This window comes from Natrix helvetica, assembly GCF_964273705.1.
Source record: "Natrix helvetica genome assembly, chromosome: 1".
Lineage (NCBI taxonomy): Eukaryota > Metazoa > Chordata > Lepidosauria > Squamata > Natricidae > Natrix > Natrix helvetica.
The window spans coordinates 87,657,027-87,671,687 of record NC_138548.1 but is presented as its reverse complement, the minus strand read 5'-3'; the positions used below and the strand labels follow the sequence as shown (position 1 = coordinate 87,671,687).

Below are 14,661 nucleotides of genomic sequence, written 5' to 3'. Positions count from 1 at the left end.
ATTTGTAACTCAAGATTGAACTATGGGGTCCTTGGTGCTCTCTGAGCTTGGTGGTTTTCTTGCAGACATTTCATTAATAAACTAGGAAACCTCATAAATTCACAGACTATAGGTTCATCATGGCGAACCTATGGAACGCGTGCCAGAGGTGGCACGCAGAGCCCTCTCTGTGGCACATGCACTGTCATCAGCTGCTTTTCTGGTTTCCTCCATGCACATGCACGCGGGCCAGCTGGCCTTTATGTGCACCAGGGCACCGGAAACCCAAAGACCAGCTGACCTTTGGGTTTCCACCGTGCGCATGCGTGTGTGTTCTGGTTTGGACGCTCAGTGCCAAAAAGATTTGTCATCACTGCTATAGGTGTTAAAGTTGTTACTTATCTTGGAAGAAAACTCAGGGTGGAGAAAACATTTTCAAATAATAGGAAATCACTTAGATATGACCCACAGTTTCTGGAAAGAAGTTTTGGGAAACAGTTATTACTTTTATGGAAAAATCCATTGATCTCTGGAATGATTCTAGCTTGTTGCTAAAAAGAATGAAATCATTTTTAATCAGAAGGCCTAATGATGTGAACTGTTGCAGACAGTTGTAGTCAATGATTTAGCTCTTCAGCTATGTATCTTCTACTAAAAACGAACTCTATAGTATGAACATATTCCTTCCCTATGATTGGAATGTTTTAATTTAAGCAAATATATTTCTCTTCAAAGCTGATAGTGTCAAATGTACTTAAATTGATAGAACTGCAGGGTAAAGTGGGTTGTTACGTAGTTATGTAGAAAATACCATAAACAAACAAAAGCTTGTAGTTAAAGTAATAGTTAAAGCACTAAGTTGATCAAAAGAAAATGGTTTTAAAATTGAAGAAATACCAATAAGCACTACTCTGTTAGCTAAAAATTCCAAGGACCTGAAAGCTCTAGTAATAAAAGTCAATTTTCTGTATTGACAAGAAAATTACACGAACATGTCAAGCTCTATTCAAAGGAGATTTTATTTTTATCAACTATATTTCTTTATGTAGAAGGGTAGCCATGTTAATCTTTTGCAGCATAAATAAGATGTTTTTGGCATCTTAACAATTGATACATTTGCATAAACTTTCTATAATTAAAAAAATGTATTCATTGATAAATTAATTCATCTTTTGGATGATACAGTATTGTTCTTCCTGTTCTGCAGGGAGGTAAGATGCAGTTAATTTTATCTCATTCTTCATCTGAATGATTTAATCTTGAAACAATCATTTTGGTGACCTTTGCTGTGGCTATTAAAACAAAGAATTGTAGAAATTAATATGGTGTTTTTATTAGCTTTGGATTACAGATTTTAAAGCATTACATACTTACGCTAGGATAAAAGTTGAAGCATCCCTCTGTTCTCCAAACAAATTGAATTGTATTGATTTTTGTTGACTAGCTTTTGTAATTATCTCTTCTTAGATTTGGGTATAATAAAAAATCAGTGTAAATGGTGGCAGGCAGAAGGATTAGAATTAGTCAAAGGGATTAGCAACTCCTATGGGAATCTTCAATAGCTATTCTTTTGTTTGCAACAGATGTCTTTAGATTTTGGTTATAAGGGGTGAAGCTGGCAGGTGGACTAAATATTGTTTTGGATACTTTTAATATTGAGCCTGCTATTTTCCAGATTGAGAAAATAATGTCCAAAAGTCTATTTACTTATTTATTAGATTTGCATCCCTCTTTTATTATTTTATAAACATCTCAAGAAAGCAAACATATCTGATATTCTTTCCTCTTCTTATTTTCTTCCCACAACTACCCAGTAAAGTGAGTTGGGTTTGAGAGAAAATGACTGGTCCAAAGACATCCAGCTGACTTTCAGGTCTAAGGTGAGACTAGAACTGACAGCCTCCTGGTTTCTAGGCCAGCACCTTAGCCACTAGGCCAATTGCTTTAAAAGACTGCCGGGTTGGGGGGGAGTGATGGAATTTTAAATTAGGGAGTTGACAGATATGTTGGATTTGAATCTTGTGTTTGATAGGCAGATTTCCTGCATTGAATAGATCTTCCTTCTTGTTTTTAATAATGCAGATTCTCTTTTAGGATGAAGGGAGTAAACTTTCACAGGCTTACCATGATGACGCCAAAATGCTGAAACTTTGCATTCTGATATCATGATTCAAAGTCCACCCTTGGTACCTGTTCAGAGGATGGGAAAGGAAAAGAACTTTCCCAAGCCCTCAAGCAGTCTTCTTTTGTAAAGTAATTTTTTTTAAGTTTACAGTGCAAATAAAATAAATAACCTGTGCTTATATAAAGTGGTCCTAGTTTAAGTAATGTAATGTACTATCAACTACAGAAGCTCCTTGCAGGTCTTCAACTGTTTCAGTCTTTTTTTCTATGCTGTTGTTAAATTTAATCACTGTTTGGTTAGGTTAACCTCTTCCAAAGGCTGCTTTGCTTTATTTTCACTTTTGTGTTTCTAGCCTAGAGAGAGAGAAAAAAATTATCTATATTTTTTTCTGAATGTCCTGAAAAGTAAACATCTTGGTCACACTTTGCTGTGCCCCCAATGTAGCTTCATTTCACCAGTCAGTCTGCTAAAAAATAGATTTTCCTGTCCAATTTTGCCTGTTCTGCAAGCAAAAGTAACCATATTTCTTTCCTCTGGGCATCCTTTCTCTGGCTCTGTTGCCCTGCTTTCATCCTGTGACTTCAATCACTCTGATCCTTGATACTGTATAGCACCTCCAGCGCACAAGGACACACAAAGCACAAACAACCAAAATTCCTTTGCCTGATAAAGTCACCCCATATAAACATCTTTACTAGAAGGCAGATATGCTTGCTCACAGGTGTCTCAATTAACCCAAGAACCCAAGGCAGCCTTTTAGCTGTCTATTTAATGCTTTTCATGCAGTTGACAAATAGACAACACTCTGTCCTTGAGGGAAACTACAAACCTGTCTTAATCAGTGAGAACTTCACAGTGACTCTCCACAGAAGCACATAAGAGGTGGAGTTTGTTTCATGACATTGCAGTATGTGTTGCATTACCTCTCTACCTTTTTCAAGGATGCCTATGGCTTGTTAGTTTGGGGAAGATAAGGATTTACTGCTGGGCCTGAGTGAAGACTGACAGTGAACTAAATTATTAACAAAGTGTGAACATTTTATATATACATAGCATTGTACTTATTTATAATGAATGTGTGTGTTATATATATTCTGTGATATATTCTATCAAATATATCAATTGTGCATAAGATAGGTGAATGCAAATAGGATGTATAATATGCCTTTGTTATATTTTTGATTCTTGGAGAACCTGCGCTGTTTGATTAAATCATCTATTTATTATATTAGCATATCAACTTCCTTTAAAGGGACTCTGTGCAGTGTACTTAAGGTTATCCCAGTACATTCTTAGAACAGTCTTAGAAGTAGGTCAGGCTGAGTGATTATGTCTGGCACAGAATCAATCAGTGGACAGATAAGAGATCTGTACTCAGTCAGTATCATAGTGACTTCTGCACAATGTTTACAAGCTTCAGTAAATTCACTGAAATTTAATTCATCATATTGATGTGAATGAGAGAAAGTTAACACTTGAGATAGTCAATGTTCAGTAGTCTCTCTGATAGATAATTGATAGGTAATGTTTTGGGTTAATCACATATTTGAAATTTAGAAAGCAAATTGTACCACAAATGGGTGGTATAACAAAATGAGGTCTTTGGACTGATTCCATGCTATTAAAGCACTTAATTATCTAAGGCAAAGTTGTCTGCCATTTCTATTACTCTGATATGGTACTTTCTACCAATTTTTCTTTTTTTCTTTTTTGCCTTCATGGTGACTAAAAAGAGTTGGGTTTCAGGCATTAGTCATTTATTTTCTAAGAATCCTATGAGGATAAAATAGGACTCAGATGCATTTGTAAAGTAGATGTCTGTAGCTTTTTGCAGCCTGCCAGCTCTGTTTGTTTATGTTCAGTTAAATAACTTACTGTATTTGGCAATCTGCGAATTATATTGATTTAATAAAAATCTTTTAAAATGCAATCCAATGGGCAAGGTGCCCATGGTAATTATTTTCTTTGCCCTGGAAATGAACTTCTTTCTACAGCAACCAAGATGAAAATAATCTTTAGGAAGTGTCAGAGCTTAAAGAGAAGGGATTTTTTAAAAACCATTCTGGTTCAGAAAGTACCTAGATTTGTACCTTAATATAAGAAATCTCCCTGAATTTCACCTTGAATTGATTTGGAAACTACATATTATTATTTTGAGTGACTTGTTTCATTAAACCAAGGCTCAATTTCATTTGTTAAATGTTGAGCTCTAAGGAAACAGCGAATTAAAAGTCTATAACTATGGCTATAATGTGTGCCAAATGTGTTGAACTACAAACTGAACAAAATTAAATAGTGTCAGGGTTCCAAGAAACACCACCAATGAAAGAAAACTCCAAGGCTTGAGTTTCCTCAAAGCTCCACTTTATTAGAAATGTCATGTTGGCACATCTGGGGAAACCCGAATTGGAAAGCTTTCAGGTTTTCCCACCCAGTTGAAAGTTCAAGACCCTGGCCCAACACCCACAAGTCTATCACATGGTCCAATCCTTCATTGCCATGAAGAAAAATTCCTCCCATCTAGATCCGTCCAGGTGGCAGGGACAAAGCAACCTTGACTTTCTGAGAAAGAATGTTGTTATGGCTACACATCACCCAGACTCTGTATAATCCCCGCTCCCGTTTTCCCACAGTAGAAAGTATGGCAAGCCTGAAATCCAAAAAGAAAAAAAATGGCTTCCAGGTCTGACAAATAGTTTGCATATTATTCAATTTCAAAGACTTAGTTGCATCTAAATAAGTGTCCAGTTTTTCCAACTCATGTTGGAACACCTTTCCTGCGCGAGCTGCACTGGCTGCCTGTGGTTTTTCGGGTGCGTTTCAAGGTGCTGATTACCATCTTCAAAGCGCTCCATGGCACAGGGCCTAGTTACCTGCGGAATCGCATTCTGCCACATACATCCCTGCGACCAATTCGCTCACACAGGGAGGGACTCCTCCGGGTGCCGTCCACCAAGCAATGCCAACGGGCGGCACCTAGGAGTAGAGCCTTCTCTGTGATGGGCCCAACCCTCTGGAATGACCTCCCCCCCCCGATATTAGAACTACTACCGACTTCCGCTCCTTCCGACAAAAACTTAAGACTAACCTGTTCCGACTAGCCGGCCTGGCCCACTTATAGTTCTACTCTTCCTCCTATTTTATTTGGGATAGCTTTTAAGGTTAATGTTTTTAACTTTTTAAATTTTCTAAAATTTTTAATTTAACTTAACTAAATTGTACAGGGAATTTCTACTACCTCCTCCAGTCCTATGTTTAATTTATTTATTGTATACTTAAAATATGTATATTTACTGTCTAACCATTTTAATATGACTGTACACCGCCCCGAGTCTCTTTTGAGAGAGGGGCGGTCTAGAAATCCAATAAGTTAAGTTAAGTTATTATTCAGAGATACACAATTTTTGAATGATAGAATGTAATAGCTTCCTGTAAAGCATAGAAAAAATGGGAACTTCAAAATATTGATTTAAGAAAGGACAGATCAATAGATCTAAATGCTAATTTTCTTCTCTTTCCACCTTCCTTTCAAATATATATGTTTTTGTCTCCCAGCAACATTGGTTCAGATGCAAAAATAATTTCTGCTGACCTCTTCTTTTTATTTTATCTTTTCTGGGTTGCAGAAAGCCAACTCTTACCTTGGAATAATTTCACAAATGAATGTAATATTCCTGGAAACTTCATGTGCAGTAATGGACGCTGTATCCCGGGAGCCTGGCAGTGTGATGGGCTGCCAGACTGCTTTGATGAAAGTGATGAGAAGGAATGCCGTGAGTATACTAAACTTTGAATAGTGAAGCTTAAACCTGTTGCATATAATTCAATGCATCTCATGGATGATTGATAGGAAGAGAGACAGATAAGTTATCCTTTAGCACTGAGAAGTAACAAGACCTTCAATAAGGATTCTCCCAAATGTTGTAGTATGGACAGATTCAATTTGGAGCAGGCCTTAGAGTTGACCAGGATGGACTTTAAAGGTGATTTGCAACATTTTGTATTAAATCGGAAGCTGACCGACATCAGTGCAGCTTCTGGACTAACAATGTTACACCGACAAATCTAAATGTAGCCATCCCTCTACCCTGGCTAGTAGATGCTGAACCAGTTTATGCTTCCAGATGGTTTTCAAAGGGAGTGAATTGTGGCAGTACAGTCATGAGGTAGGCAAAAGAGATGATCTCCAGTAAAGTTTCAGTTGAGGCATAAGATGTAATTGTGCATAGGCTACCTAGGCATGGTCTTACCAGTTGCTCATGCCAGTCCAGGAGAACCACCAGACTGTTAACTAGTTCTGCATAGGTGAGGTCGACCCCTTCCATAACTATAGATGAACCAACTTTGGAATCAGAAAGCTGTTATTCCAAAAGCTAGAGTTTAGCCTAATTCTGCTCCTTCCTACCCAGACCATAAATGCATCCTGTTTATATACAAGCATCATTTAATCCTCAACCTACAACCATTCATTCAGTGACCATTTGACGTTTCAACGGCACTGAAAAAAGTCACTTATGACTGTTTTTCACACTTATGACTGTTGCAGCATCCCCATAATCATATGATAAAAATTTGCCTCTCTCTATATATACATATATATAAATACACAGAAAGGCAAATTTTGTACATACACATACCACACAAGAGGCTTTTTACTTCTGTTTTCATATAACTTTGTTATTTCCTCTATTGCATGATATCACCCTCATGCAAATAGAGAATTAATGAAGTGTTCCAAAGAGAATTTATGTTTTGTTTATGAATGACTCAGCAGTGGCTTGGCAGTGGTCACAAACTACATTCAGGATATTATTTTGTCACTGAAAATAAAATGGAATCCAGAGAAATTCTGGTGAGAGAGAAAACACTGTAACTGCTGATAAAATCTTAAACAGTTGTAAAACCCCAGTTCATAAATTTCTTCAGTGGAATCAGCTTAAATCTTGGGGTGCTTAACTGATGTTCATCCTGTATGTTCTTTCTTTTCTTTACAAGATGGATTAGATTATTGAAATATTTTGGCTAGGTCATTTTTATTTCACCCATGCAGAGGTAATCACCCTGTTCTTTTTTCATCTTTCCTTATCTCTGCATAGTAGCAATATCAAAATTCTTGAATAAATTTGAACAAGAGTAAAGGGAAAAGAACCTTTGAACAGGTGATTCATTTCCTGTGCTAGCCTACATTGACAGAGGAGGTAAAAGAAACAAAGGGGGAAAAATAAAATACTGCCTTTATAGGTTCTGGTTCAAGTTACTCTGACGGGCTGCAGACTGTACTTTTCTTTTTTATATGAAATCTGTCTCCATTAAAAGGGTGACTTAATTTACCTTTGAAAATGGAATGAATAATAAGAACTGTAAAGGTTTATAACAAATAAGTGAAGGAAAAAATAAGTCCACTGTTAACATGACACAAAAGAATGAATATAGTGAACTGAATAAAAGATCCTATATGCCCAGAAAATTTGTTAAATATGAATACTCTGGTTGTAGTCTCCAATTGGAAAAGAGCATTTCACATCTGTGTATCACAGGTAAGAAAGCCCAGTTTTGTATATGGTTATTATCTGCCCCTCTCACTTCTCCGAGAGAGAGAGGGAGGGAGGGAGGGAGGGAGGGAGGGAGGGAGAGAGAGAGAGAGAGAGAGAGAGAGAGAGAGAGAGAGAGAGAGAGAGAGAGAGAAGGTCCAGGTCCATAGATACTATTTCAGAAATATCGCCTGAACATCACAGCTGTGTTCCGTATCCTCCAATCATAAATGACACCAATTACTCTTAACACTGCACTGTAAAAATAGATTCAATATATTCAGTATAATCACTTCCATTCAATCATTCATTCACTATTTTACTTATAGTTTAAACTCTAGAGCTCTGTATCTTATTTTGGAAGAAAAAATGGAATAGGGACTTATTCATTCAGAAGATGGAACTTTAGGAAAAAAATATGAATCCTGGACCAAAAAAAGTTATTTATCTCTCATTTAACTCGGCCAGGTTATATCTAGAACACATATGCTAACTCAAAACCTATGCACCCAATTTCCTATTGATGAATACAGTGGAGTGGTCATAAGAAGAGGTTTGTTTGAAGTGTGACTGATGATATTACCTAGCTGGGTACTGAAACATCTGCAAGCAAACAACAGAGCAAACAAGCTCAGAGAGAACCAAGGACTCCAGAGTTCAACCCTGAACTATATACATTCTCTTCCTTTGAATATTTTTCTATGCATCGGTATTACAAAATAATGTTGGCATGCAGCACTACATAATTGCCAGTTCTCCCAGGCAAACCAGACAGAAAACACAACTTTGCTTTGAACCCTACATTAGCATAATCTTGTAAATCTGAAGGTATAAATCTGCCGCCACTTGCCTGATCAATTTGAGCTGGTTCTTACGTTTCTTCCTCTGACTGTTAAGGCAATAGGGGCTCCTCCCTCTCCTATCTAATTGCTTCCTAAGAAGCATCTCTTCTTGTTGTTCCTCAAGGTCATTCTCACATAACATTTCCTTAATTGTATAAAATATCAAACATACAGTGTGCAAGATCCTTTTTGTTTCTTACTTTATTTAGAAAATCTAATTTTAAAAGTAGCTTATATGACTGCACAAATATTTACCTGCTGTGAGTCAATTGATGACTCAGCTGGCATATAAGTCAATTAAATAAATAAATAAATGTAAAATTTCTGTGCCCTGTTCTTCAACTAGATATTTTAGCATGACTTTAAACAATACAGAACTCTGCAGCATTATTTTCAATTCACTCATGAAAAGTGAAATCCTTCTGAGTAAATTTAAACGTTCATTTGTACTCTAACCTATCTGTTAAACACGTTGATAAGTGTTGAAGTCTTATAAAAGGTTTTATATCTGGAAAAAGGATTCCTAATTAAATCACGTTTAAGTCTCATTAGTCGTTATTCTTTTCTAATGTATGGTATTCTGAACATGATGTTTTGAGAAATATCCAAATGGTAACCATGAAATAATTTACATGCCCTTCAAATATTTACAATAAATATTCATAATCATATTATTTTATTCAGGAAATTCCAGTCTATAAGTTTTCCATGGGGTCCTTGATGGTCTCTGAGTTTGGTGGTTTTCTTGAAGATGTTTCGTTATCAAGCTAGGTATCATCATTGATGATGATGATAGCAATTTCTGTTTAAAATGTTGAATATCTTCAGAAATAGTGATACATCATTTAGTTTATCATGTTTGCTAATAAATAAGTATGAAACACTAGGTGGTTTCTTTCTCCAGACTCCCTGCTGTAAATCACACAGTGTTTAGAAGGTGAGTTTTGTCATTAACTTCACCGGGAGCTGGATTCTGACTGTGCTGCCATATTTAATTTCTCTTTGAGCTCTTGGGTTTTTGTTTATTCCCTGCCCTGATCAACTGTAATCTTCATCTGGCTAAAATAATCAAATAATATGTGAGCATTGAAAGTAGCTTTTGTCGGCTAACGAGCAACAGCTACTTAGAAAATTGATAGGTTGATGCTTTTGTCAACTAACAAGCAGCAGATGGTATATTTTCAAAGTATGGCATATCATCCTTGCTTACTGCCTGATATGATAACAGCCAAATTTAAAGTTTCACCAAATAACCAAATACATCTGATTATCCCTCCCCACAACACATTCACCCACACACACTTTGTGGGGGGGGGGGTGTTAGGTGGGAAGAGCCTTTTCTGTTAGTTCCATGTACATTCAGAAATTTGTCTGTAAATCAACAGTGACACCCAGTGTCCAGCCAAAATGATCTAATTGTCTTACGCTTCATTATTCATGGCAAATTATAAGCCTGGAAGTATTTGCACATTTCTTTATTACAGATCTAAAATTGGAACCTGAAAAAAATATTTATTTATTACATTTATATGAGTGCCCATCTCACAAAAAAAATGACTCTGGGCAGTGTTCAAAAATTAACTAAAACAATAAATACATAAAACAATCATTACTACAAATATAAAACAGTTTACAATAGTGGCAAATACCTGTAGCTCAGGTGTAGGATGAGGGTGAAGTTTCATTCTTTGACATTGTGGGTTGGTTTCCGAACATTTCGTTACCAGGCTAGGTAACATCTTCAGTGGAGTTTAAGGGATGTAAGTGTCAGTGTTCTTCTGTTTATTAGGGCTTCAGGTGTGGGTGTGTCAATTGAAGATCTTATGATGGGTCTTATGATGTGAATCATCAGTTAGTATCTTGTGATGGGTCTTGTGATAGGGAGCTTATATCAGGTCAACATCATTGGGAGATGAACTGGTGGTGGGGAGTTGCATGGGTTGGTTAAAGGTTGATGCTGTCTCTGGTTTGCTGGGTGGTTGATTTAGATTCTGAGGGGTTCATAGGTTGGTCAATGTGTCTGTTGATGGAATAAACCTGAGCCATGTCAAGGCTCTAACTTGACACACTCACTCTTGAAGCCCTTATAAACAGAACACTGACACTGAGTTTAGGGAATATCAGTGTCAGTGTTCTGTTTATAAGGGCTTCAGGAGTGAGTGTGTCAAGTTAGAGCCTTGACATAGTTACATAGTCTGGTAACGAAATGTTCGGAAACCAACCCACAATCTTAAAGAACTAACCTTCACCCTCATATAAATCAATCATTATTATAAAAAAGCACAAGGCACCAGAGAGGGAGTATTAACCACATTAATGAAGTCATGTGAGAATTTCACCAGTCCAATTTCACCAATCCACTGGAATTTCACCAGTCCACTAGGTCCAGTCCTAAAGATATATAGCCAGGACGTGATGAATTTGTGGAATAGAATAGAATAGAATTCTTTATTGGCCAATTGTGATTGGACACACAAGGAATTTGTCATTGGTGCATATGCTCTCAGTATACATAAAAAATCTATATCTTTTTTTGTTGATAACAGTTATTGTGAATGTATAGATCCCCCAAAATCTGGAACAAGCCAATGTCACTGAGGAGCATATGATTCTACCTTTTACTTAAATGCTATATAAATCCAATAGTCCATGTAGCCAGGTTCAGATTCAACATAAAATCTAAAAATACACACACTGTTCTTCTCACTGCAGTAAACTTAACCATTAGTCTGCTTACCTTCAGAACCGAAAGTCTAATTGTATCTGTTAATGGAAAAATCAGAATAATAGAAAAGTACTAACTACACTATATTGCCAAAAGTATTTACTCACCGATCAAAATAATCAGAATCAGGTGTTCCAATCACTTCCATGGCCACAGGTGTATAAAATCAAGTACCTAGACATGCAGAGTGTTTTTACAAACATTTGTGAAAGAATGGGTCGCTCTCAGGAGCTCAGTGAATTCCAGCATGGAACTGTGATAGGATGCCACCTGTGCAACAAATCCAGTCATGAAATTTCCTCGCTCCTAAATATTCCACAGTCAACTGTCAGCTGTATTATAAGAATGTGGAAGTGTTTGGGAACGACAGCAACTCAGCAACGAAGTGGTAGGCTGCATAAGCCCGTCCAACATCAGTGTGTGACCTCACAAATGCGCTTCTAGAAGAATGATCACAAATTCCCATAAACACACTCCTAAACCTTGTGGACAGCCATCCCAGAAGAGTTGAAGCTGTTATAACTGCAAAGGGTGGACCGACGTCATATTGAACCCAATAGATTAGGAATGGGATATCACTTACAGTAAGTTCATATGCGAGTAAAGGCAGGTGAGCGAATAATTTTGGCAATATAGTGTATATAAGTGTTTGAGTATCACAGATGTTAATGTAATAAATCAAATATTTGACTATTGTATCAACGTCAAGATTTTCTCACAATAATTTTTTCCGATTCCCAAATTTATATGAGAAATGAAAAAGTACATATTAATTGTACTACGGTAGATATGTATAGCTGTTCCTAGCCATATTCCCCAGTGTATTTTTACTATGTTGAAAACTGAGGGATGAAAAAGAAATTAAGTTTGTGAGCAGCTATTCATGCATTAAGACTCGCTGTACAGCAGTAGGGAAATGAGATTTTTGACAAGAGTATGTCTTGCCTTTCTTAGGGCAATTTTTCAACCCTAGTTATTGTATTCTTGTTTATCACAACCCAATTACTAAAACATTGCTTGCTCTCTTTCCCGTCATCACTGCATTTTGAAAAAAAAGAATGATAAAATAGCATCCAGTTAAAATTTTAGCTGAGTGGGATAGAAATATGAAAGGAAGGATACAGATTCAAATGATTAGAAGGAAATAATTTACTGTCTACTATTCCCATTCAGTTACCTAATAAATTGAACTGATATCAGAAACCCTTTTTGATATTCTAAAGAATTATTGGAATGAAACTGTAGACTCTGATATGTGAAGAGAATGGTGTAGGAAGTCAGGATGGAAATTGTAATAATAATTTAGCACAATGCTACATAATTCTCAGAGGAGAAGAGTCTGCTCTTTGGGAAAGCAATGCAAAGGGCAATAAGCCAAAACACAATATTTGGATTGAATACGGGATCCACTATTGACAAAGCATATATTCAGTGGGATTCAAATTTTTTTACTACTGGTTCGGTGGGTGTGGCTTGGTGGTGTAGCATGACTTGGCTTGGTGGGCATGGCAGGGGAGAGATCCTGTAAAATCTCTATTCCCACCCCACTCCAGGTGAAGGATACTGTAAAATCTCCATTCCCATCCCACTCTAGGAGAAGGTTACTGCAAAATCCCCATTTCCTCCCTGCAACTCGGGACGCAGAGAATACATGGGGGCGGGGCCAGTCAGAAGTGGTATTTACCAGTTCTCCAAACTCCTCAAAATTTCTGCTACCGGTTCTTCAGAACTGGTCAGAACCTGCTGAATACCACCTCTGCATATATTCTACCACAAAGCTAGAGTCTTTGCCATTTATCAAAGAACACCATTATAACTCATCTTTGTTCATTTCTGTAACTCAGCAAAATTCTGTATTTCTGTTGCTTTACATTTAGAACTTTAAAACTGCTTTATTTTTTAAGTCTTGCACACATTTTCCAGGTCTTCAGTATAGGGAGAAAAAACATTGTCTTAAAGTAAAGTGCATGTTGTCTTGTCATCCTGCTGTGATAATAAAGTAATGTGGTGTAGCAGCTCTTTGTTGAAGGTACTCTTTTTTTGCTAACAACTTTCAAGGTTTTCTCTTGATTTGTGGCATAATGCCTTCACCTTTTTGATTTAAAGACCACCTAACAGGCAACAGCATTCACATCTTCCATTGGTATTGCATCCATCTAGAACAGGTTTTGTTTTCTTAGAAATTTGGTGCAGTAGATTTTATTATAGTGTGCTACTTACAGTACATGCAGAAGATTATCGTATTCATGGTGCTAATTAGATGCACAACATTGTCAGGATAAGATCAACAGTAAATGCAAAAACAAATCCCATCACCTTTTGCACATATAAAGCTAGATGAAAATTTGGTCATGGTATTAAAATTCAACTTCTACATTCTCAAGTATGATGTTTTAAGCATATAAAATTAGCCACAGAAAAATAATTGTTTGGTTTGATTTAATGAAGATCTTGGATGCTTTTCTAACCTTTTGTTTTCTAATAGCGGCTTACGTTGTAAAACAGTAATAATTAGCCCCAAGTTATGTTTAAACACCTTGAACAATATCCATTTGGAATACCATGAAATAGATAGACTGTTGTATTTAACCTCATGTCTAAGTATCCATTTAACATACATTTTTATGAATGTTAATATTGCAGCTTGTGTCAAAGCCAGTTTTTCCAGTGTTCCTCCTGGAAAGTGAGGAAACGTAGAGAAGATTTTATATGGATTTCTCCTGTTTACTTGATGTCAGGCCCATCTTTTTTTACGACTCTCCCTCCCACTGTCCCTCCCTCCCATTTTATGAGAAAAGGTGCTAAGTACAGCTTTGTTTCCTGCAGTAAATTTCATTATGACCTTTATGTGCAGTTTATTTTGTATATGGTATAAAATTTTAAGATGTTTCTGGAGGCCAGGATGTGATAGGAATAAGGTTTGAAAGAATTGATTGCACTTTTATAGAAACTGCTCTTTATCTAGCCCAAAGGTTTTGTCATGGGAACCACATGAGGATTCATTTATTAGCCTGAGGGTTGCACAACATTGATATAAAAGTCTCTAGTGAGTTCAAAAATATTTATCAAATTTGTAACCTAACTCAATATCAACTCTGAGTAGCATGCAACATTAAAAACATAGTAGAACAAGAAACAGCAAAAGGGGGGAAAAACCAAGGATCTACAAGCGACAAAAAACACATCTCTACACACAGACAGACATTAACCATGTATCATGGGTTGTTCTTAAACTTTTTTTTAGTACCAAAGTTTAAACTAACTTTGCTACTTAGATGGCAAAGGATCTTGAAACCAAACCCTATTAGGAATGTTTAAGGGGAGATTAAAGAGAACAATTTTCAAGCATCAGAACGGTTTCTTGTGAGTAGCAAAATATGGAGAATATGTTTCCTCTCTATTTGGGATGGTGCCCACCATCTTCCTGGTGGGCAATTTCACATGGATGAAGGAATGGTC

General features: G+C 36.7%; 1 protein-coding gene across 2 annotated transcripts in view; it reads left to right on the top strand.

The window, feature by feature from the left end:
* Positions 1-14,661, top strand: part of LDLRAD3 (low density lipoprotein receptor class A domain containing 3) — a 158,831-nt gene that overhangs the window by 54,841 nt on the left and 89,329 nt on the right. For both annotated transcript variants that reach the window (XM_081935180.1, XM_081935179.1), the window contains exon 2: positions 5,731-5,877. In XM_081935180.1, the coding sequence (XP_081791306.1) occupies positions 5,731-5,877 (147 nt within the window). The remainder of the gene's footprint in view (positions 1-5,730; positions 5,878-14,661) is intronic.